Source organism: Monodon monoceros, unplaced genomic scaffold, assembly GCF_005190385.1.
Source record: "Monodon monoceros isolate NGI ecotype Baffin Bay Population unplaced genomic scaffold, NGI_Narwhal_1 Super_Scaffold_18, whole genome shotgun sequence".
NCBI classification, from domain to species: domain Eukaryota; kingdom Metazoa; phylum Chordata; class Mammalia; order Artiodactyla; family Monodontidae; genus Monodon; species Monodon monoceros.
In genome coordinates this window covers 116902581-116927265 of record NW_021703774.1, presented here as the reverse complement: position 1 = coordinate 116927265, position 24685 = coordinate 116902581, and the positions used below count along the sequence as shown (strand labels likewise).

At 34.3% G+C, this 24685-nt stretch overlaps 1 protein-coding gene across 1 annotated transcript in view; it reads left to right on the top strand.

Annotated features, from left to right (window-relative positions):
* Positions 1–5191: 5191 nt before the first annotated feature.
* Positions 5192–24685, top strand: part of TNNI3K (TNNI3 interacting kinase) — a 285169-nt gene continuing 265675 nt past the window's right edge. The window contains exons 1-5 of the mRNA XM_029229957.1: positions 5192–5274; positions 10315–10467; positions 11072–11180; positions 21329–21414; positions 22512–22609. Coding sequence (XP_029085790.1) covers positions 10428–10467; positions 11072–11180; positions 21329–21414; positions 22512–22609 — 333 coding nt within the window. The 5' untranslated portion in view covers positions 5192–5274; positions 10315–10427. The remainder of the gene's footprint in view (positions 5275–10314; positions 10468–11071; positions 11181–21328; positions 21415–22511; positions 22610–24685) is intronic.

The window sequence follows — 24685 nt, the reverse complement described above, 5'->3', positions numbered from 1 at the left end:
TAGCAGTGAGAACAGTGTTTGTGAAGATTGGGAGGAGAGAGTGCCTGGTCATAGGAGGGTCTAAAAGAGGTCCAGTCTGAAGTGTAATGTGTGAGAATGAGTGGCTTGGGGAAATGTCTACACTTTAGGTTAACTTAGGGTCTTTTATAAAAACGTCTAGGTACCTTATTAGAAATTAAAATGCTGACCAAAAATAAGATTGATAATCTTTTTCAGAGAAGAAGGGAGGAAGTGATGTAGTTGTAGCAGTGGTGGTAGTAGTAGTAGTAATAGTAGTACTAGTAGTAGTGTGTGTGATGGGTGAGGGTAATCGTTCTAGTATTTGACTACCAAGTGACAAAGTTGACACTAGACTCTGTTGAACAGTAAGAAATAGGGAAGTAAAAAAAAAAAAATCCAGTGTATCCCCACAGATCACTTCCTAGTAAAACTATAAATTAAGGGAAAGTGGTGATTCATGTGATAAGTTTTCTTAACCATAAATAGTACATGCTGAACTGTGTAGAACTGAACCAAGAAAAAGCTGGGTAAAAGAAAGTTCACAAGCAGGTTAACATAATATAGTATTTCACAGAGGCTTATTTACTTTGAACCTGAAAAAAAACAAAAGCTGATTGAACGCAACACTTTAGCATTTAATCCTGTATTTTATATTCTCTTTAAACACACATTTCTGGGGAATGTTTTTTGTTTAGGCATGAAGAGCTACCTTTTGTCTTTGTAAGATTTTATCATCATCTGTGCTGAACTAAAAATTCAGTATGCAGGTGACTTTTATTAATATATAAATGATACCACATATGATGTTATTATATCAATCTGATTTAAAGAGCAAAAAGAATGTGTTTCTGTAGTAAGATACATAGTAGAAAGCTACACAGTAGAAAAATAACATCAGTAATAACCAAAATACTTACATAAATACATATTTTATAGCCCATAATCAGATATTAGCAAAAGCAATGAAACCATCTTCAAAGTTTTCCAGTGAGTCGAAATAGAATAAAGTCTTCTACTTAAGCAGAAAGCTCAATGTAGAGCAAAGTGTAGAAATTGGACAGTGTTTTAGATTGGTTCCTAGGTTACCATTAGCTCCCTGTGATCTGCATTAAGCCATAAGTTAACATATATGAACACCAAAGGCCACTGGGCAATGTAAGTTTGGAATGGTTTGATAGAACTTACTAGAAAGCCTTTTGCAAATTTAAATTTAAAACAAAACACCTTCTAAATGGGTAAAAATGTGCAGCCCATTCAATTATGATATCTAGGAAAATTTAATGGAATTGTTAAAGAAGCATTTAGAGAATATGTACAATTACTGTCTTTAGCCAGAACAAATATATTTCATAACCCATTTCTGTATTTCCAAGAAAAGTTTTCTTTCTTTGATTGTTCTTTCTTTCATGATAATGAGGTAGGTGTCCAGCATTGAACACTACATATCAAATGTAATCTCAAGAGACTTACAACAAGCAAAATTTTTATTATCCTCTCTATGAAATGATGTCTGTCTTTACACCACTCAGTTTCCTCAATGTTTCTTGCCGTAATGTACCAGGAATTCATATACAGTTTGCATAGTCCTCTCACTGATAGACACTGGCTTATGCTACTCCCCAGGTGCTTCTCTCCTTTGAGAATAAAAGTTTTCTTATTTTTCTAAGCTCTCCTGGTTTGACTTTTTTTTTCCTTATGAAACTCTTATTATCATTCCTGTTCCTATTTTTCCACCATTGCTACCACTTTATGTAATGTTATTTGATATTTATGACTTTGCCCAACTTAATCTCATCAATTGTTTAGTCTCAAAAAAATCAAAATTAAGTTTAAATTACTTTGATCCCATCAGTTTTGTTTAGTTTGTTTTACTGTATAGAGCAGTAATAGGGATTTTAATGAACATCATCTTAATAATTTCTCTGAACTCTCTAATGATATAATGATTTAAATTGTGTCCAAGCTCTCAATTTATCATATGCTCAAGCTTAGTTATTTCTGTTCCAAGATTTTAAAAACTCCACAAGAAGTAAGACCTATTTAAGTAATGCTATGTTCAAAAATCCTTCTTTAGGGCTTCCCTGGTGGCACAGTGGTTGAGAGTCCGCCTGCCGATGTAGGGGACGTGGGTTCGTGCCCCAGTCTGGGAAGATCCCACATGCGGCGGAGCGGCTGGGCCCGTGAGCCATGGCCGCTGAGCCTGCGCATCCGGAGCCTGTGCTCCGCAACGGGAGAAGCCACAACAGCAAGAGGCCTGCGTACCGGAAAAAAAAAAAAAAAAAAAAAAAATTTATCTTTGCATGGAATTTCAAAATGCTGCAGTATTTTGTCTACAGAATTGATGATGGCTTCATCTGTATTCACTTTACCTCTGTTCCAGAACTGAGAAGGGAAATATTCAGTAAAATTTCCCTTACTGAAGGGATTGATTCTACTCACTTCAATTGGTTCAATCTAATTCAGTTTGATTCAATTTAGTTCAATTCAATTCAATGCAAAACAATTAAATTTATATCTATATCAATCAGGCACTGTGCTAGGCTGTTGGGAATGCAAAAATGAGTAAGACATAATTTCTGCTCTTAAGTTGCTCACAGCCTAACAGGAGAGATGAATGCATTAATTCTGTCTTCTGTAATGGGTGCTTTAATAGAAGTAAGTGTTGCCCTCATATAGGCTTAACTCAGAGTAGGACTTTACAATGTCAGTTTGTTTTATTGTTGCTCTTGTAAAAAGTATAAATAAATAAATAAATATATATATATACACATATACACACTGTATATGTATATAAGGTATGCATATTTATGATATATAATCTATATGCACTCACATATATAATTGTGCATACTTGCCAAATATAAATATGTTTGACCATAAAAAAGGAAGAGATATAATAACCATCCTTAATAACATCAAAGGCTGCTGCCCTGATAGATCATCTTAAGATGATTTTGTGAATTAGTACATGTCCAGATTCAGTAGAAAACATGAGAATTATGGAACAGTTCAAAGAGAGGAAATGTGGTGTTTAGAGGATCCATAGATAACTATTGTGATTAGTTAATAAGTTAACCATTATGTAGCTAAATGAAATGGATGCCTTTCAGCATTATGAGAAGTGAAAGTTTGAGAAAGATGACCATGGAATTAATTTGTTAAACCCCAATTGATGACAAACATTCATCTCTCACTGTTCCAAATCCTCACAAGTTCCAAATCCTTCATAGCCCTTCACCAAAGGCTCCATCATTTTTTCCATGGCTGCATATATGAAGAAGGAAAATATGGGGACAAGTTTAGGTTAACTGTTTGTGTAATCAGACCTAGACCTCAACTCGGAAAACTCTGGGCAACAATTAGGAAATGTTATCACATAGTAGACCAACTTAAACAATTAGAATTAAGACTTGGAATTTAAGTCTAGTATATTCCACCATGGCTTAACATACCTAGCCATGTGAGACACCCAAGTTGCATTATTTGCTCTAGATCTCAGGGGAGATTGTGATCTTAAAAAGTAACGTTTGTATTATGGTAAGAGTGGGGATCCTCGGGCAGGATGGAGGTGCTTCTAACAGTTTCTACCACTCTGTAATTCACAGAAAGCATCACTAGTGTGGTTGACAATTTTTAAAAGTTTTTAGACTGAGATAAATCTACTAATTCACATCTTCCTTCCCCACATTAGTATGAAGCTCAAGTGCCACAATATAGGTTCCAGAGACAAAGCAGAATCTAGATACAGCAAGAAGAAGGTGGCATAAATAGTTTATGAAGTTGTAAACACCCCTCCAAGGTGCTGACACCTAAACTGAGTCCTGAAGTAGGAATACTATTTTTCATGGGAGACACGGGCAGGAATAGTAAAGGCAATCACTCTCCAGGTTACCAAACTGGGAAAGTACAATACACACTTCAAATGTAGTGTTAACTTCTAAATAAGGCTTTACATTAAAACAAATAGTCTTGAAGTTCACAACAATTATAGCCTACTCTTGATAATCCATGTTAAAGAAGGGGGTAAAATTGTGAAGAAAACGTGTAACTTGTTCACAAATTCTAATTGAAAACATAATTTTTATATGTACTTAGATTATTAAACTTGAATTCTGAATGGGAAGGATATATTATTTGGATGCCAATAAAATTAGATGTAAATATATTAGGGCATATATTGACTATATAAAATTGGAAGCACTTGGGTTTATTATCAAAAGTCTGCCTGGTATTAAAGATATTCTGAAACATTACTTGCTATAACAAGTCCCCTAACAACTGGCTTCAGAGACAATAGCCCCTGCAAGAAGAAATCAGATATTGGGTGGACCTATAAACTGTCCCAACCAAATACTTTCACCCAACCAAAAGTATTGATCTGTTAATGAAGATGTGGGTAAAAATTGACTTTTTTTACCCCCAACAACTTTACACTAATTTAACCATAGCACCCCTTTTAATTTATATTTAGGACATTCAAGATTATATGTTATAAAATTTCAGCTTTGAAGGGAACCAGCTCAGTTCCACAATTATAGTATAACATGGATAGAATACATTTTACAATTCAGTCATTGACAGTTCTGATTGGTGGTATACTGAGCTGGACAATGTAAACTGAAGGGAAATCAAGAACTTTTGAGTACATGCCAAAGGCTGATGCCATTTCTGACATTGACATGGTATCAAATGGGAAGAAGGGGGGCATGAAAGTGTATGGCATGATAACCATTAATCACTATTCTCCCACTAAGAAGACATAGGAGGAGATACAACAAAAATAATGATAACTATGCTTAGACAGACTACTTACTGAGATTGTTTCTGTTTGGAGGGACTAAACAAAACTGTTCATATAGAATCACTCAGCAAGCTCTCTAACAACCACATGTTATATAGATCCATTTTTGAAACTTTAAGTAATTTGTCCTACCAACATCAAATTAGTTTTCACTTTGAGGAACAGCCACAACTGGCTAATTGATAAGTAAAAAAAAAAAATTAAGTAGAACTAATTTTTTTCCCTTCTCCACCTTTTTTTCCTTTGTTTTTAAATGACAAACCTCAAGACATGGAAATAAGGTATTTGCCCAAAGACAATAATTAGTTATTAATTGAACCATAATTACAACACAATGTTATTTCCTTAGCAGGCCAGCTGACTCTTAGGAGGGGGGAAAGAAGGATGAAGAAGGAATGGAAGTGGCCTGAGTCATGAAGTTTAGATTGTTCTGATGGTTTCAATGCCTCAGAGAAATATTTTCCAGTTGAAAGGTAGGTTTTATTAAACGTATCTTCTCATTACGAGTCATGTATGTCTCTATCATAATACAGATGCTTTACTACAATTGCCTATTTACATGTCTATCCCTGGCCCCGTGAGCTCTTTGGAGTGCTTGGTACAGTGCATGCTTATTGAATGAATAATGAATCAATCAACGAATAAAGAGCTAAGCTGACCATTGAAAGAAGTACTATCAATTTGGGAAAGAAAGTTTTAGCCAATGACAGAGATATTACTGTTTAATTTAGATTCTTTATAAACTTTACTTCATGTTCACCCAGCAACAAAGGAAGGCACAAGAAAGATTAAAATCTTTTCATTTTCAGTCATAGTATATTAGAAACAAAAAGTAGTATTTTTTCTTTCTTTAATATACTCTTACAGTTAGAGATATTGAGAACACCTGTTTAAATTACTATGATATTGATTTTTTCACATTTACTTTCATTATTATGTAATAGTTACTTTCAATATTATATAACAAGTCCTATTCATTTTTGAGGATTAATCTGAATATTACCTCAACAATGTTCAGATTCATAATGGTGATTTACAGCTCCATCCAACATACCATAAATTTAGATATTCCAGTGGAAAAGAGAGGAAATTTGTTTGACAAATAAGAATCTTACAAATTATGCTTGTCTAATGCAAAAATATATTGTTTAGAGAGAAATTAAAGAATGATTTAATTGAATAGGTATAGACATCTTAGTGCTCAATTTTTCTTTTAGATAACTTTGTTTCAATATGAGTAATTTAATGTTTATTAAAAGAAGGAAAAAACCTAAATATATACCAATTAGTAATTCTGGTTTACTGTGTTTAAAGCAATGATTCTTTTAATTGCTTGTCAACCATATGCAACACATCAAAAATTTAAACTTTCCTAAAGCTTGGGCACATCTTAACAAGAACTCATATACAATGGAAGAATGGTCTAGCTTTTAGGTGTAAATGAATTCACCATCCTAAATGTGATAAAAATTGTTTTAAGTGTATCAGTTTGATTTCTTGGGATACATGTTCTTTATAATTTCTCTGTTAGAATCATAAAGGTAGGAGAAGTGTCAAGGTCAAATTTGTATTTTTCATCTTAAAAGCATCCTTTTAAATATTTATGAAGAGACTAGTATAAAATATAAATAGCAGATGCACAAGTGTAGATTGGGATAAATAAATCATATAACCGAAAATAAAGGAATTCAAAAAGAATGTAAATAGGCTTATTGAAGGAGTATTAGAACATATCTATGTATATGCTGAAGTGTTCTGATAAATCAGTTGAAAAGATAAAGCCATTAACATTAGATTTAGGCAATTCAGTAGAACACGAAGGTTGGTCAAAAAGGAATAGCTGAAGAAAGAAGGTATTTACTAAATCTACCCTGACATTCTGACTGAAAAAAAAACAAAAAAAAAACACAAGCAAGTGTAAAAGAAAAAGGAATGCTATTAGTTATGTATTCCTTAGAGAAGGCTCTTCCTTATAAGTTATAAACAAACATTCCTGGAAAAACTCAAATGGTCTTATTAAAGAATTACTGTTTTTTGGTCTTATTTATTTATTGTTTTATATTTTCCTTAATTAAAAAAAGTAATAAACCTTTTTGTTAAAACAGTTTTAAATTTACAGAAAAACGGAGCAGAAAGCACAGAGTTTCCATATTCCTTCCCTTCCCCCCTCCTGGCCCCCCACAGTTTCCCCTATTATTTACATCTTAAGTTGTTTTGGTACATTTGTTACCATTGATGAGCCAATATTAATACATTATTATTAGCTAAAGTCCATAGGTTACATTAGTGTTTTACAGTTCTGTGGTTTCTTCCAAATGTATAATGGCATATATCCACCCTTAGAATATCATACAGGAGAATTTCATGACCCTGAAGATTTCCTGTGCTCCACCTATTCCTCCCTCCCATTCTTCCTGCTCCCCTGGCAACCATTTATCTCTTTACTGTCTCCAAAGTTTTGCCTTTCCCAAAATGTTGTATAGTTAGAATCATATAGTATACAGCCTTATCTGACTGGCTCTTTCAATTAGCAATATTCGTTTAAGGTTCTTCCATGATTTTTCTCGGCTTGGTACCTCCTTTCTTTTATTGCTGAATAAATTTCCACTGTATGAATGTACATGCACATTCGTTTATCTATTCACCTGTGAAAAGGCATCTTGGTTGCTTCCACTTTTGTGATTCAGCTTTACAGTATGATACTATATATGCACAGCCAAATCATCTATTGCCTCACTGATTACCATAGGATAGAACCCATTGAGAATGTGAAACAATCTTATTTTTCTCTTTATTTCAGTTTTCTCTCCTCTTTTTTCTTACGTGGAATTCAAAGGCTCAAAAACCTTCCAGTGAGTATGCATCTCACTTTAAGCCATTTTAAAATAGTGCTCCTCGAAGTAAGCTACAAGTAGCATCTACGTTAGAATCACTAGGGGTGCCTGTTAAAATTCATATTCTAGGCCCTACTCCTGATCTACTGAATCAGAATTTCTGGGTATGGAGCCCCGGTTTCTATTTTTTTTTTACAAAGCTCCTCAGATAGTGTCTACTCTCACTAAAGTTTGAGAAGGTGACCATTTTTGTAATTAGGTTGTATTTTTGATAATATATGACATTCTGCACTTCTGGAAATCTCACAACTGGTAGAGTAGAGTTCAATTTAGAGCATGTTATCAACTCAAGGTAAAAAGAATTTTTACAGAAATTTTTACAGAGAAGCGGAGAAAATATTTTCTGCTTCCATGTGGAAGCCCTCCAGGATTCTTTAGGAAAGAAAAGCAGGATTGTTATCCTGGATCATTTACTTATTCCAGCCTTTTCTTCACAGCCCTGAAGGCACCTCCATTGCCCTCAATCCATGACCTAGACTCACAGTCATAAAAGGGCTAATAGATAGTGTTCCTTTGGAAGTAGGAAATTCAATAACATTTAATATGTTAGGTATTGAGATTATCACTTTCACCATTCTTTAGCAAAATTTATTGCCTCGGGGTGTAGAAAAATTCAATTGAGTTGCTGATTGGATTTTCAAACTCAGCAAAAATTGTAGCTTTGAACGTCTAAGCTTTCATTTGTAAGAGCCAGCCTTTCTGAGAGAATAAAAATATTTTCAAAAATTAAAAGGAGAAGTTCTAAAAATCAGTGCATTAAACTTATGTACCAAAGAGGAAATTGGAAAGACAACGTAAGATGATATAAGAACTAGCTTTTCTTTCATCGGTAGAGGCAACACACAAACACACACACACACACACACACACATACACACACACACACGTATAAGATTGGAAGTAGTGGAGAGAGAAATAAGAAAGAAAATCGGGAAAAATAGACAGAGTTAGATGTCCTCAAGAAGGTCAAGAGCCCTGGCTCCCATCCCTGTCCCTCTGGATTCAAGGTATGAAAGCCATGGAAATCTGAGAGAAGGATGCTTGTGCATTACTTCCCAAGGTGTAGCCCTGGGAGATTGCAAGCCTCTTAAAGAAGACTATCCAGTTTGGTCTTTAGGACTGTACTGAATGCTTGGTCTCCAGTACCAAGCATTTAGGAAGTCAGGTGCATAGGCTGATGGGCCTGAGGGCAGCATGTCTGGGGAAAGCAAAGACTTTCTGACCTGAAACGATGGGGGTCGCACAAGTGCTGAGAGAAAGCTGGTGTAACTGAAGATGCCTGGCCTTCAAACAAGGAAAATGCAGAGTGCATGGATCAAGTAACCAAAGGCCACCACAGTGTAACAGACATCAACGGCCATGGCAGCATATACTGAGGAGGGGGGATAAGGAAAGTTATATCCAGGGGAGGACAGAGATGTCCATAACCCCAGATACCTGCTTCTCCAACTGTATCTGATCAGTATGAAGACCCTCCATCTGGAACTTAAATTACCTTTGCTGAGAAAAAGTAGTGAGGAATAATAAATTTGTCTAAGCATTTGCTTCAAAAGGAAAGAGTTGTTTGAACATTCAACTATAATAAATATAAAATTCATACCTATTACATTGAAACTATAGCCTCTGGAGATGAATTTCAAGATTGAAATGTATATATTCTAGGTATAATTACATTATCCAAAAGAAATATATAGTTAAAAATTAGATAACTTTTCTTTCTGGGTTTTCCATTTATTCTCCATCTTACCCTGAGTTCATTTATATCAATAGAAATATGCATGTACAAAGAGAAATGCCCCCATGAAGTAAATGGAAGGTGAATTAAAGAGGAATTATGGGAGACATCAATAATAATATCTAACTTGGACTTTATAATCATATAGACTCAGAATTGATTCCAGATTCCTCCACCTGCTAGCAAATATGGATTTTTCTTATCTATAACATGAGAATAATATATACCTTGCAGGATTGTATGAGGTATAAATGACAAAATGTATGTAAAGCATTTAGACTAGTGTCTGGCACACTGTAAGCATTCCATCTTATTATTTGTGATATTATTCTTGTTATTTTATGAATTGCTATTTGTAGAACTCAGTGTCATATTCTTAACTATGACTCTTATGGTCAACATAATCAACAAGTGGTGTAAATTAATCATGGTCTATGTTGAGAATTTCTTCCTACAAAAATAATTTTATAGCTCTACTCTAGGCCAAATTTACATTCATTTCTATTAGTAGCATGCCATAAGATGTGGGTTTCCATTATATATATACTATAGAGACAAATTCTATCACCAATCACTCTTTTCCAATTGTCATTACTTTGTCTCAGGAGAAAATGATCCTGAAAGAAGATCTAGGTAGTTTTAATGGCTCTTTGTGAACCTCAGATGTAACTGAATCATTTTCTAGATTAAAGAAATGCCCATCAAGGTATATATGGGTAGATAGCCAATTGATGAAGGCAAATAATCTTATGGAAGCATTTACTATTTATCTTTGATACAGCTCTTTTAAACAGACTGATTAATTCCCTTTATGATTTCACCCTTGAAAGCACAAACTATTTTGTTCTTTGTCATTGTTGTATGACATTCCATTTGGCGGTCAGCTTATTTTTAGCCATACTATCAAAGTATTTTTCAACTGGACTGCCACTTCACTTGAACTTGGAATCTTGTAACCTGAGGAACTGCACTTGGGAAAAGAAGAATCTTCTAACAAATGGGAAATTATAAATCCAGACCAACCCAAACTTGTACTGGTAATTATTCTTATATCTTTAAATATAATATAGTTCAATAGTTGTTATATATAGTTAACATTTCACTGGAATATCTACTAATTTTTACAAGAGTATAAGATAACATATGAAAGTGTTAAGAAGATTATCTGAACTCAAATTATTTTTCTCTGAAAGGTCTTTAGAGAAAAACAGAAAATTTCTTATAATTTTCTGTTTCTACTAGTTCCTAGGTATAATGTTATAGAAAAAAAATTGGAATACTGTTGAATATAGGGATTTTTAGGATTACATCTTAAGTATCTAGTATTTAAAACCTAAAAATTCTTGTCTAGCAACTAGAGATTGCTATAATTATAATGCAATAAAATCAAATGAAATAAGTCAAATGTATTTGTCTATGTAAATATATTATCCAATATCAAATGGGTTCTTAATTACTACGATTCAATATGATTGCATTTTAAATATAAACATCTGCATTTTAAACTCACAATCAGTAATTTAAATTAAGTATTGTATAATTCAGAGTAAAAAACAGAGTTTTAATCACTTGTATGTTATGATCTGTGTCTGCGTTTTGCAAAAGAGCTTTGAGTCAATCCCTTTTGTTTTTCCTTACTAGATGAATGGAAGAAGAAAGTCAGTGAATCTTATGTTATTGTAATAGAAAGATTAGAAGATGACCTGCGGATCAAAGAAAAAGAACTTACAGAACTAAGGCATATATTTGGGTAAAGTTTTCAGTTATTATTTCTCTGTATAATTGTTTTCATTGTTGATCTAGTTTTTAGCTATATCTGTGTTTAAAAACACAACCCATATAACCTCCTATGTTAACCTTAGAATATAAGGTTATCTCTTCCTGCCCATTCATATAGCCCCTAAAATGCAAATATCTTATCTCCTTAAAATATGCCTTGCCTGTTCCCACCACTTAAGTTTAAGAAAGGAACCTAAAGGCTAGCCTTTGGATACAAACTGTTGCTGATCTGAATGATCTTCTCTAGAATTAGATCATTCTTGTGAGCCATGCCAGCAACAAACAGTAAGACTTCTCTTCCCAAATGGTGGTAGAATACTGGCCACATTTTTCTTTTTGGACTACTAGAGAACTCCAATTTTAACAAACCCTTTGGTCTCTTGACATTGAAACGCTGTCTGTTAATGAAACTGTGTATCATTCTTCCCCTGAACAATCATATACCAATGTGTAATATTGGCTTCAGGCTTTCAGTGGGTTTTGTTCCATGATAACAAGATAAAAATAATCTGGCATATTGTCACAACCTTGTAAGACACAAAATGTTCAGAAAAGAAGGGCAGAGCCCTTATATACACAAGCAACCTTTTGGAGAAACTGAATCTTGGCATTGAGAAACAATGTATTTTGGAGAGTCAATTTAAGTTAGCTGCCTGACTGAGGAAAAGTTCCACAAAGGCCAATTAGCCATGTTCACTTACAGCTGTGTTATTCATGTAATCCACTAATGACAAAGGACTCTAACCATTTTACTCGGAAAATAAGCGTAAAGCAATGACCAAATGACATACTTTTCAAAAGAAATTTCAGATATAGTAAACATACAAAGCTCATATAACTGGCAAATAAAATTACCCATGTATAATATAGTTTATATAAAATTTGTCAGTGGGTTAATAAGGCCTTCATAAGTATTCAATTTATGGTTTGGGAAGTAGTTAATTTTCCATGTTATTTAGCCCAAAATGATTAACTCAGCTTTGACACTCATGATGAGATACACTGGGATGACTTTTGCAAGTATTATCATATGCTCACTTACAGGAAAACATTTGAAAGTCCTGTAGAGATGTGACTGGCACTTTGGTATAATAGATTTATACATACATATTAATTTTGTTGGAAAAGAGCTATAAATGTAGAACTTAATCATAAACCCTCTAGCTCTTATTGACAGATAAATATGCTGAATGAAATGTGATCAAATTGGAGATTTTCCTCAACTTTATACAGTTAAAATCTCATTTATTTGTTGTTATTTTTTTAATTTGGGAACTATTATGCAAATATGTCAAGACTAATTTAAACAGACATATCCTTTTAAGGATTAAGCTTGAAATGTACTTTTTTCTCTTTCCACATCAACAACAAGCAGCTGTTTCTGCGGGTCCTACTGTAGCTGGATTTATTGTGCCAGCTATATTCAAGGTGTTATTCCAGACACATCAAATATAAACCATTATTTAGTCTACACCATGACCCTGTGTGATAGATAATATTACTTCTGGTGGATAATAAAGTAAGGATCAGAGACATTGGATTTGTCAAGGTCGTATGGTCAGTAAGCACTGGAACTGTGATTTGTAGCAAGGCCTCCCCAGCTTCCTACTACACGCTGATTCTTGCTCCCGGAGTTTCACAATCTGGTTGAAGGGAAAGTCATATATAAATAACTCACAGAAGACAGCCTATGACAAGTGCTAAGTGGAAGAAAAAACAAGATGGCTTTCAAATACAAAAAAAGAAGATTTGTTGTCTTGATTTATTCATTGGTTTTGTAAAGCATTCCAGATAAAAGGCATAGTTGAGTAAAGATATATAGGCAAGAATGGATGAGTGCCATGGAAAGTCTACTGGTAGCAAGAAAACTTAATGTCTTGACCATTTTACCTAAGGTGAGTAAGAAAGCTGTGTCAGTCAGCATAAGGATTTTGCAACCATAGTTTTAAATCCAGTTTCTTTTATTTACAAGAAATGTATCTTTGGGTATATTACTTAATCTCCTTGAGGCTCATTTTCATCTGTAAAATGAGGTTAATAATAACGACCTTACAGGGCATTTGAAAAATGATGTCAAATGCTGAGTACAGAGACTAACACACAGTAAGCATTGAATAACTGGAGGTTTCTATTATCATGATTGATTGGGTAAATAAGGGCAGTTTGAAAGACTGAAGACTTTATTACCAAGTGGGAGTAACCAATAGTTTATTCAAAGTTAAGAAGTGAGAAAGTTAGGATAAAGTGTTTTTATATCAAGAGGATGTTTTCAAAAATAAAAATGTAAAATGTTAGAACAATTCAAAATGGTGCCAAAATCTGAAGTATAACTTTTAAAGATTGTAATCAAGAGGTATTTGAAGAATTTTCAGACTAGAGTATTAGAAGGCTCATCAAAATGGATGTCAAATTCCCTGAGAATAATGGTAGGGCATTTTGAGGAGAGGAAGACTTGTAGCCTGGTGCTGAAGCCATTAAAGAACCTACAGAAATGTCCCATTAGCCAGAAGTGATAATAATGAGGCTGAGGAGAGGATTACCCACAGCCTAGAATCGTGTTTCTCCAAGGGCTAAGGACCTCCTGCAGTAAAATAGCCAGCAGTTCTTGCAAAAATTTTAGAATCCGTGATTCTACCCCATATCAAATGAATTAGAATCTCTGGGGATGATTTCCAGAGACCTGAATTTTTAACAAGCTCCCCAGGTAATACTTTTGCGTGCTAAAAATGATACTTCAGCTAAAGTTTGAAAACTACACTTCTAGAAAGATACCTAAGTTGCACTGAGAACTCTGTCTACGATGATGTGGGTGAAGGAATGAGGAATATGAAAACAGAAAGCAGGCAACTAGTATGGTCTACAGAGAGTCAAGGGAGCAAACAAACAAACAACCAGAACCAGAGCACTCTGCTTTGTCTGCTTCCATCAAGGCAGATAGCATCATAGGGAAAGAAAGTCGATCCTGCCTAGGGCAGAGTTCTCAGGATTTTCTTTTCTCTAGAATAATATGATGGATGACAAGGAAAGAAAAGAATGGAATATTGAGAATATAAATTGTCTTACTCATTGGCTTACACATCAAAATTTTCAGAGTAGTTGGGAAGTTTAAACATAATATTGTATGAGATCACATTTAATTGAGTATCTAGGACATTTTAGGTGTTAAATCTTAGAATCTTTCTTTCTCATCTTTATTCATGCTTTATGTGATGTAAGAAATACTGCTGTGATGGACAACTGTGTAATGCTGCTTGACATCAGGCTTCCTCTAAACATATAGATAGAAGGAAAACTATAAGGTGCCTAAAAAGAAGTATTTAATACTAGAGTAAACTAGTGTAAACATAGATTTGCCTGTGGTTTTTCTTTTTGCAGCTTTTTTGGTTGTTGACAAGTTTCTTTATAGCATTCATGGTAGATACTAATTCCATTCATTAAAAGAGATTTTCTGCATCATAAAGCAAAACTTATGTCACCTCAAATACACAACCTCCTGGTATAGCTTTCACCCACAATATAGTACAGAGCAATATAAGTTCTAAACTTAAAAAAGACAAACAGAGCTAAACCATTATCTTGCTTATGCCAATTTATAGCAGCTTTGAAAAAAGAGCTTGCTATGGGAAAGAAGAGGAATGGAAATTGAATGTTCCTTCATCTTCCACAATAAAGTTGAATTCATGCATAATTTTGAACATTTGTTGAGATAATAGAGGAGAGACTGGAACAAATGAGGAAATAGAGAAGGCAGAAGAAGGAAAGACAGAAGTGGTACACTGGAGTACATTGTGTAGTTATTTCCTCCTCTTTGCTCTCTCTGATCTTTACATTTATCAATATAATAGCACTTACTACCTGGTGCTGTCTTTATTCATTTTACAGGTCTGTCTAACCACTAGTATACATGTTCACTAAAGGCAGCTTCTTTGTCTACTTAGCTTTATTTATATTTGTATGTATTTGTAATAGCTATTTGTATAGCACTTGAAAGAAAAACAAATTAACAACTTAGCCCCTACCATATGCCAGGCATGCTTCTAGGTATTTTAACATGCATTAGCTCATGTAATCGTAAATGTATATATGTAAGGTGCTTTGAGCTCGGTGACTGGCACATGGTAAACACTCAAAAATGTTAGTTAAAAACTAATCGTCATTGTTTATGTTCACATCCTTCTGGAGTAGGTATTGAGCTTGCCATTTTATACCTGAAGAAAATAAGACTAATCAAAGTAAACTGGCTTGAGCCAGGTTACACAACTTGTACAGTTGTGCAGGGATTCCGCCCATCTGTACTTCACTTCAAAATGTATGATCTTCATGATCTTAGTTCTCGAACTAGGAAGGGGAAAGAACTATGGATAAGAATTATCTTTGAAAACTTTTCACCTATCCCGTGCCACTCTACGAGTTTGCTATGTCCTGTGTACTAGAACTGCCCCTGCATGTGGGAGTGGAAGAATATATTTTACACTCCCACTCCCACACCTTGGTGATACACGGGCCCTTGCATGAACTTTGAAAACCACTTACATGATGGGTCTCCACATGCAACTTTTAAAAGGCTTCCAATTAAATTATTTTGTTTCAATGTTTTTAAATCTTTAGAAATTTTAGAACTATGTTTTTCTGATTTCATTGTCAAGGCTACTTTTAATCTGCTTAATCTGTAATATGTCTATGAAGAGATTCCAAAGAAGTTATAATTTTTCAGTGCTATGACTTTTCAACATAATCAGAAAAACCCTATTTTTTCTCATTTTTAATCTCATTTTGGCATTGAGTAGATATACCTTGGTCAATAATGCTAATATCTCACTTTGAAATTGATTAGGTTTAATAAATAAAAGTAGTCAAGAGGATGCTCTGTTCCATGGGAAAGCACTTGCACTATTTAGAAGAACTGAAAAAGAAAAAAAACGAAGGAAGTTTTCTGAGATGTACTTTCCTGCTTATTTTCTCCCTGAAAAGTTCCTCTGGGCCCAGCTGCAGTCCACCATACTTATGATCCAAATGAAATATCTTCCAAAAACCTACTTTTTCAGAACTATAACCAATTATGAAAATTAGCTATTATAAAATGAATAGCTCCAGAAACATCACAGACTGACCTTACCAAAGGAGAGTAAAATTCTCTATCAAGGTGCTAAGTAGAGTATTGAGGGAGCAAATTCCATCTTAAAAAAAATAAAATTGAGTGAAAGGATTATTTGGTATGTTTGATAAGTGCATTGTGTTAATTAGCAATGAAACAGAAAACAACAAAAAGACCTCAAACCAAAAAGCAGAGAATTCACATTGTCCCAAGACTGTCTACCTCTCTATTTCTTTTCTTGCTTGTCTAGGTAAAACTAGCTAAGTAATAGTTTTACAGGAATATCTTGTAAAAAACCTTGAAGCAGCCTGATATCAAACACTGTTTCTGTTCCTGTCTCTGTCTCTTTCTCTCTAGTTTAGTACATCACTCGCTCTCACTATCTCTCCCCCTTTTATCCTCCCGCTATTCTTCCCTCCTATCCCATACTGCCTCCATCTTCCCTTTCACTTTCCTATCCCCCTTCTCAAATGCAAAGCAAAACAATAAAAAAGTTAAAATAATATCAATGCTTTAGAAATAAAAGTTATTATAGCAGCTAGTATTTATAAAAGTCTTAAAAGATCTAACCCATTTAAACCTCACAATAACCCTATGAGATAATAATTATTATTGTACCAGTTTTATCAACCTTAATTATTCTTACCCTGCCACTGTATCTCAATAATTGTTTATTGTATGAATGAAAGAATGAATATGCTTCATATTGTCAGTTTGCAGATTTGATCTGGAAGATATTGGACAAATATGTTTCTGGATATTTCTTGGGGATATATCTTGGGAACAGATCTTATTGATGATTCTTCTGTTTTTATTGTTTGGGGGAAAATCAGCAGCAGCCATCAAGAACTGCACAAGAAGTTACAACCAGCCATTTGAAACCTAAATTATCAATTTTGGAAACTAGATGATCCATAACAAATTTTTACCTTCTTTCTACTTTCTTGGCCTTTACCTACATTTCAGCCAATGAATTAATTTAAGAAATTTTTCTACCTATCTGAATATTTTGGCTTTGGCCAAGTGTTCAAATGTTACATTTTAATAAGTTTCCATTTGTGAACATGTCAGATATCTTCTTGAAAGGATGAGGTCATGAGAAGTTTAATTGGATCACAAAACTGCATACTTTTCTGGATAAATGGTAAAGGCTAAGAAAAGAGTTCATTATGCTACAAGAAAGAAAGTAACCTTTGTGCCCAAAACTACCATTTTCAATGATGAAGGACAGAATTTACTATTAGAAATATATTCATATAGTGACTTCATTTTAATTAGGAACTTCATTCATGCACCAGCAAGCACTGTGAACTCATTAGGATATGTTAAGTTACAGTATGGCATGGCAGGTGATAAAAAATGTAAGGGAAAATTAAAAAATAAATTGAGCTTAGGATATTAGAATACATAAGTGATTCTCAGCTGGCAGTGAATTTGACACATACAGTTCCTTTAGAAGAGGCAAAAGAAGGGAAAATATCTCCCCTAGGAATGATTGCTTTAAAATCTCGAATATTTTAATTGCATGTATCAAACATTTGACAGGAACATTTGACTAGAAGTTAACAGGAAGTGAGAATTAGGATTCAAGTATAGCCCCAAAGTAACTCTCATTAAAAAAAAAAAATTACATTCCAGTTATTAAAGTTAAGATAAAAATTTTACTATTAAAATTGTGCTTAACTGACAAACACTGTGGGAGTCTATTCTCTGTTTATTCATTTTGTTGGCATTAATAGAAGTTGCATGAGTTCAGGGAAAATAGAATTCAAGAGGAAAATAAAAGTAAGAGACTACAGCTCAGTTTTGACAAGGAGCTATTTAGGACTGTATACTGATTTACTTATGAATGGTCAAATCTAGCGTAAGATTCAGTAAGTTAAAGAATGTTGAATAAAAAGTCTCTAATATAATTCATACTTTCAGTCTTATTTATGTAAACAATATACATTCATTTAGTGTTTTTTTTTTTAAATAAAGCAATAGACTTTATCACCTTATTTTTTCTGTTTATTCAGTGTTTACTTTCTTTGCAAAGCTGCTTGGAGCATTAGAGATCAGGACTAATGCTAAGGTCAACTGCAGGATTCTCTCTATTGTGCATGTTCCCAAGACTGACGCACTTAAACAATCCAGGAATTAGTGAATAGTTCCTATCAAGTAGACTGTTGAAAACAACCTGAAATGAGCATTAAGAACAGAGGTGGAGCACACAGTTGGGTGTTCAGTAGGTGTCGTACCAGACTGATTGAATATATCATCAAAGTTAGAACTTGGAAAAAGAAAGCAATTGAGTCTACCTTCTCCATAAAATGATTTTCAGCACAATCATTTTTTCCTTTGGATTTTGTTGTTCTTTTAATATCTCCAGTGTTGAAAATGCCTTCCCCATAGTAATGATGCTGCTGGACTTGTATTACAAAACTGTGGTTCTAGTAGTTGCTCTGAATCACTGATACTAGATGTCACAACAGTCAACTTGGTCAAAATAGGGAAATTTTACAGGTTGTGAAATGTGAGAGGTCAAAGAAGTTCAAACTTGGTTTGAAAATTGTGCTAAAGTTCTCTCAAGACTTAGACTACAAAAGGAAAGTTGTACATTCACAGTAAACTTGCTAAAAATAGTAATGATAACATATCATGTACCAAGTACTATAGTAAGCACTTAATTCCATTTTTCTTCACAACACAATGTCATGTGAATCATTTTAATAATTTTATAACTGAAGAAAGTGAGACTTGAGGAGGTTAAATAACTTGCCCAAATTGGAGAAAAAGAAAAAGAAAAAAAAGCACTACTTAAAGACGGGAACAGGATACGATTTCAATCCTGGTGTGAATACAAGACCCAGGATTTAAGAAGTACCTACACTGCTGAAATGATTTTTTTCCACTTTTAAAACATCAAAACATGGTAGGTATTGCTGTATAATATTAGAGATACACATTGAAAAACTAATTTTTCTCAAGGGTTTATTGCTACAGAGGAGTTCTCAAGCTTTATCTTCTTTCAGTATTTGCCATTCAGTTTGTTATAGTTAGCTCAAAAGAAAGTGTCAATACTCCTTCTCCCTTTTTCTCTTAGGCTGAAGATTGTATAGTTCTTTACATTTAACAGAAGGCTTCCCTCTCCTGCCCCCCTCCAATACTTTGTTTTCTGTCTTGTGTTCTTATTGTGTATTTCATTTGCTAGATAATGGAAGGACCAAGGAAGAAAAGCCAAAGCAGCTCAGAGCTTCTGAATCACTGTCAATCGACATCTTCAACGGCTAGCTACAGTTTTTTTTTCCTTTTTATTTATGGACACTAATTTCCTATAAACTTTAAGAGAGAAATCCAATCTACCTAGCTTTAAAAGCAGAGTTCAGCTCTTCAGAAAACCTGTACTATTTGAAATCATAACCACGGAGAAGAACTATGAATGCATTTCCAAGTTGGGCTGCTGAGTGTACTTTATTTAGTAGTACCTATTAGTTGAATTTCTCCAAGACGTCTATAATACACCTGGCTTTGAGAATTTAGATGTCTGGCTCAGGCAAAGGCCACATATTTCCAAGAACCATATTATTTTGTAAAGTTTCTGTTCATACCATGAAATAGCTATACCATTTACAATTAGGCTCCTTTGGTAGACATTTTAAATAGTGGTATTTTCATCAGATTTTTTTGTTTGTTTGCATTGTTCATTCAGCTGGGGAAGGTGCAGATAGAAGTGAGTTAAATTCTTAACTATTTTTCATGAAATCCTGGGCTCCTTGCTATATTATATTAGCAACATTTGTAAAAATGACTTGGTGTTCATTGTACTTCAACGTGTGGCATTCCAAAGCAAGTTGAGGTATATTTCTCAATGTGAGTAACTATGTCTGTGGACTTTGCTACTGGGAAGTTGAATATGGAAAGCAAGAAAGTGAAGAGGGTGAGAAAGTTCTGCAATATTTCCATGTCTATGAAAACAAACCACTGGACTTGCCATTTCTAATTAAAGCATTTCACTGAAATCCTTCAAAATCCCTGGAATTAGAGGCTTCTCTTTTTAGCAGCAGCCTGGAGAATAGCACCTTTTCTTTTTCTGTTTTAAAATTTCAGTAGCTTTTGAAGTTCTTAACTAGGTGCCTTGATGATAATGTTCTGAATTTATAGTACCTTTCAAGTGTAAGTACTTTACAAATGATACGGAAGGCTCATTCACCAAAGACTTTGCTATCTCACTAAAGCTGCTGGAAATTTAAATAGGTAGGAGGCAGCTTGAAATTAACCTGGGAGGCCAAAGACATGATCTCATTTCTACTGAAAAATGTCCTGGGAGTACCAGTGACCTCAAGAGGTCGAGAATTTTAGCTTTACATTTTTTCAAAGGCTACCTATGGTTCTCTAGGGCCCTCCTGGTGCAATGGTCTTTGTTCAAAGGCAAGGATTTCATTAATTGAATCACTAACACTACTTCTCTTCTCACCTGGGACTGTATCATAGTACCTTATCAGAGTTTAGACCTTCTTTATCTGTGAAATCTGACCCAGTCAGAGTATAAGGAAACTTTGCTTCAGGCAGAATTTGTAATACATTGGGACTGTATTCCTTTCTCCAGTCTCTTATCAAATGATACCTTTTTTTTGTTTTTTTCTTTTTGGAGAGAATTTCTTGAATTTCTCCCTAAATATTATATAAGGTTTTGATTGTGAGAGAAATGGGTTTATTTTCAAATACCTGTGTTTTCTACTTATACACAAATTTTAATTCATTAACGTGTCCTGAAAAGTTCAAATTATATGTAAAACATAGAACTTGTATGATAGTCTTTAATTTAAACTTGGTCTCTCAAACTTTTAATATGATTTTCTCATGATTTTAGTTATTATTCATCTAGAGGTATACTCAAAATTCTTTTCTCTAGGTACAAAAGAATCCTAGAAAAGATATATTTCTGAATTTGTAGTAACAGGATTCCCTATTATAATTTTTCAAATGAAAAATGATGAACTAAAAGCTGAAATTTGTAATCATCTGTAAAATATTTTTTTCAGTTCTGATGATGCCTTCAGTAAAGTCAATTTAAATTACCGCACAGAAAATGGTCTGTCTCTACTTCATTTATGTTGCATTTGTGGAGGTGAGTGCTTGGAACTCAATACTTTATAAGCTGGCTATATGTTTATATGGTCAGTGATTTGAACTGCTTAATAGTCTGCAAGAGAATTCTATTCATACCCGATTTCCTCTTTTGCTTTGCCCCTAGAACCCTGATAACCTTTAGCTGAAGAAGTAACTAACTACCAGGCAGATATTACAATTGATTTAGCTCTGAATTTAAGTTTTATTGTGCTCCTACCTTGAATCAAATTTGCTTGGGGCAAAAAAAAAGTATGTTTCAGTATCGGGCATGCCAGTCATGGATAAGGTTAAATTCAGAAGCACTTAAAGCATTTCCCAAAATATCATCAAGTAGTTGCTTCACAGTCTGTAGTAAGATATGTGGAAGATAATAAATGCCAAAGATAAAATCCTGAAGTGAAGATTGATCAAAGTGAAGACTAAGAGTTTAATTCCGCTCATATCTTGTCATGTTTGGTTCATTAATATATCCCAAGCACCTAGGATGATGCCTGGCTTATAGTAGGTACTCAGTAAACTTACTGAATTAGTGAATGAATAGTTTTTTGTTAATCCAAACTAGTGTCCTTTGAACTCAGTTTTTAAAAGAACACTAATGTATAGTATTGACACTAAACATATCCCTTAAGCACTCCTCCCAAACAGACCCTACTTAACAGATCTTCTTCCCAAATTTAAACACGCCTTCCCAACCTTAGTCATTTTCTCCAGATTTCTCTGATCTAAATAATCTCCACTGCTAATGATGTTCTGATGAATCCTGCACAGCTAGATTTCTATCTAAGCTTTTTCACAAATAGTTTACTAGGGTGAATTTTTTCATGTTTTTATGGTTTAAAACATGATGAGGAGAGCACCAAATAAAAAATGTAACACAAATGCATTAAAATATACAGCACTGATACAAAGTTTTATAAATGTAGAAATGTTCACTACTAAGGCTGTCAATTAACAGAAAACTTTAACAAATGGCCTCCAGAACAGCAGTTTGACATTTTCATGCATGAGTGTGATATTTATCATTAAGTTAAAGAGAGATTTTTAAGTCACTTAGTCTATCCCCACAATTTAACTTTTTTCATTTTTTTCTCTAAGGCAACAAGTCACATATTAGAACCCTTATGTTAAAAGGTCTCCGCCCATCTCGACTGACAAGAAATGGATTTACAGCCTTGCATTTGGCAGTTTACAAGGTACAAAAGTTTTGTATTAGAACCAAAGATGATGTGTATCTGTAGGCTTTTTTTTTGCAAATTAGTGATCATGGAAAATATGCAGAGTGACCACAGAATTACATTACTGGATAAACTTCTAGCTAACTCTTTGTTGAGCAGATATCATCAAAACACATTCTTTTTTATTGCTTTCCATGTTTATCTCATTTAATTTTCACAAGAACCCTGAGAATGAATACTATTATTATCTCCAGGGTTACATGGATAGCTAGTGGTTAGCCAGAATTGAAGACTTGGCAATCTGGTTCTCTTGCCAGAGCTCCTTACAAGGAGACCAAGCTGCCTCTGTGCAGAAGATGAGGCTGCATTTGAGGATGAAAGAAGCACATTGAAGCTGCATTTTTCTGCATGTTTTCCTTAATAAAAATATACCTCTAGGGTTCTCTTTAGTGTCTTTCTTTTATTTCTCCTACTTTTGCTTCAGTTGTTTTTTTCCTTACATTAATCCTTGGTTCCAACATATTCTCAGTACCTGATCATAAAGTAAATATAAAACTGGATTGGAAAGGCTGGGATACTCAGTGTTGGGACAGATCCTTGAGATTGTCATAAATATGAATTTATGTAACATATAAATTAAATATAAATGTTCATTTTCTAATTATAGTAAGTTTCAACTTACTCTGTACTTATTATGAGCTAAATATCACTCTAGGTTTTATATACATTATTTCTTCTATCATTAAAATAACTTGGTGAGTTTCATATTAGTCCTTATTTTACTGAAAAGAAAATTGAAGGTTAAAGTTGGTTATCCAGTAAATGTTAGGATAATGATTAGAATCAAATACAGTTGAGTCTTACTGTTATATTGCAAAATATTTTGTTCTTTCTCAATGTCATGTGAGTCTGTGACAGGATTTTATTTCAGTTTTGTATGTGCAGGTGTGGTGGTGGCAGAGGCAGGGGCTGGGGACAGCCCTTTGCTTGTATCTGGATCACTTTCACTTTGCAACCCTCCCCCAACCTTTAGAGAGTTTATCACTGTGGGGGAAGAGAGCCATATTTTCCCATGATTCACATTCACATATTCCTGTGATTCGTCATGCAAATGCTCTAATGCTCATCCTTTTTCCGGCCCCATCAATGCCTAGTCAATTTGTCCGATTCCTTCTGGGAAAAAGTGTCAATAAGTGCTAAATTGTCTTTAATACCTACTAATCATCCTACAAAACTTGAATGGAGACTGAGTTCAGGGTGTAGGAAATACAGTCTGACACCGGCTTTTCTGCTGAATGGCAGGAGGTTAAAGTAGAAGAGCTTCAAGGAATAGGAAGCTGGTGGTGGATAGTCAAGGTGGTATTGTGGAATCATGAATTCTGAATTTGACTGTCTGGGATATCCTCTCTGTATTAGTTCATTTTCCCAAGATTTAGCATGACACAGCCACACAAATGGGTTCTGAATGATCTAAGGCTACAATCTTAAGAAAATATAGTTCTTCCACCTCTGTTTATCAAACCTAACTTTCCATTTTTAGAGTTCTCTTTGCTCTAGTTATTCTGTTTTCTTATATTTTACAGAAGGATATGTGGACTATAACTTTTTTATAACAAATTTAAACAAATTTAGAATCTTAGGACACAAGGTAGGCAAAGATTCTTAAGAGGCCATAACAGAATGCACGATTACTTATTTCTTAACAAAGATAAAAACAAATTAACTTTACCATTCCACTTTAAACATAGAAACAATATAAAGTAGCCATTCATACTACTATTGTATTAAATTTAGTTCTAATTATACCTTCCCTGGACTACTGCAGTAGGCATCTGATTCATTTTGGGCTGTGATTCTCTTCCCCCATATATTTTAATTCTTATTTTAGTTTTTTTTTTTTTTCCTGTACGCGGGCCTCTCACTGTTGTGGCCTCTCCCGCTGTGGAGCACAGGCTCTGGACACACAGGCTCAGCGGCCATGGCTCACGGGCCCAGCCGCTCTGCGGCATGTGGGATCTTCCCAGACCGGGGCACGAACCCGTATCCCCTGCATCGGCAGGCGGACTCTCAACCACTGTGCCACCAGGGAAGCCC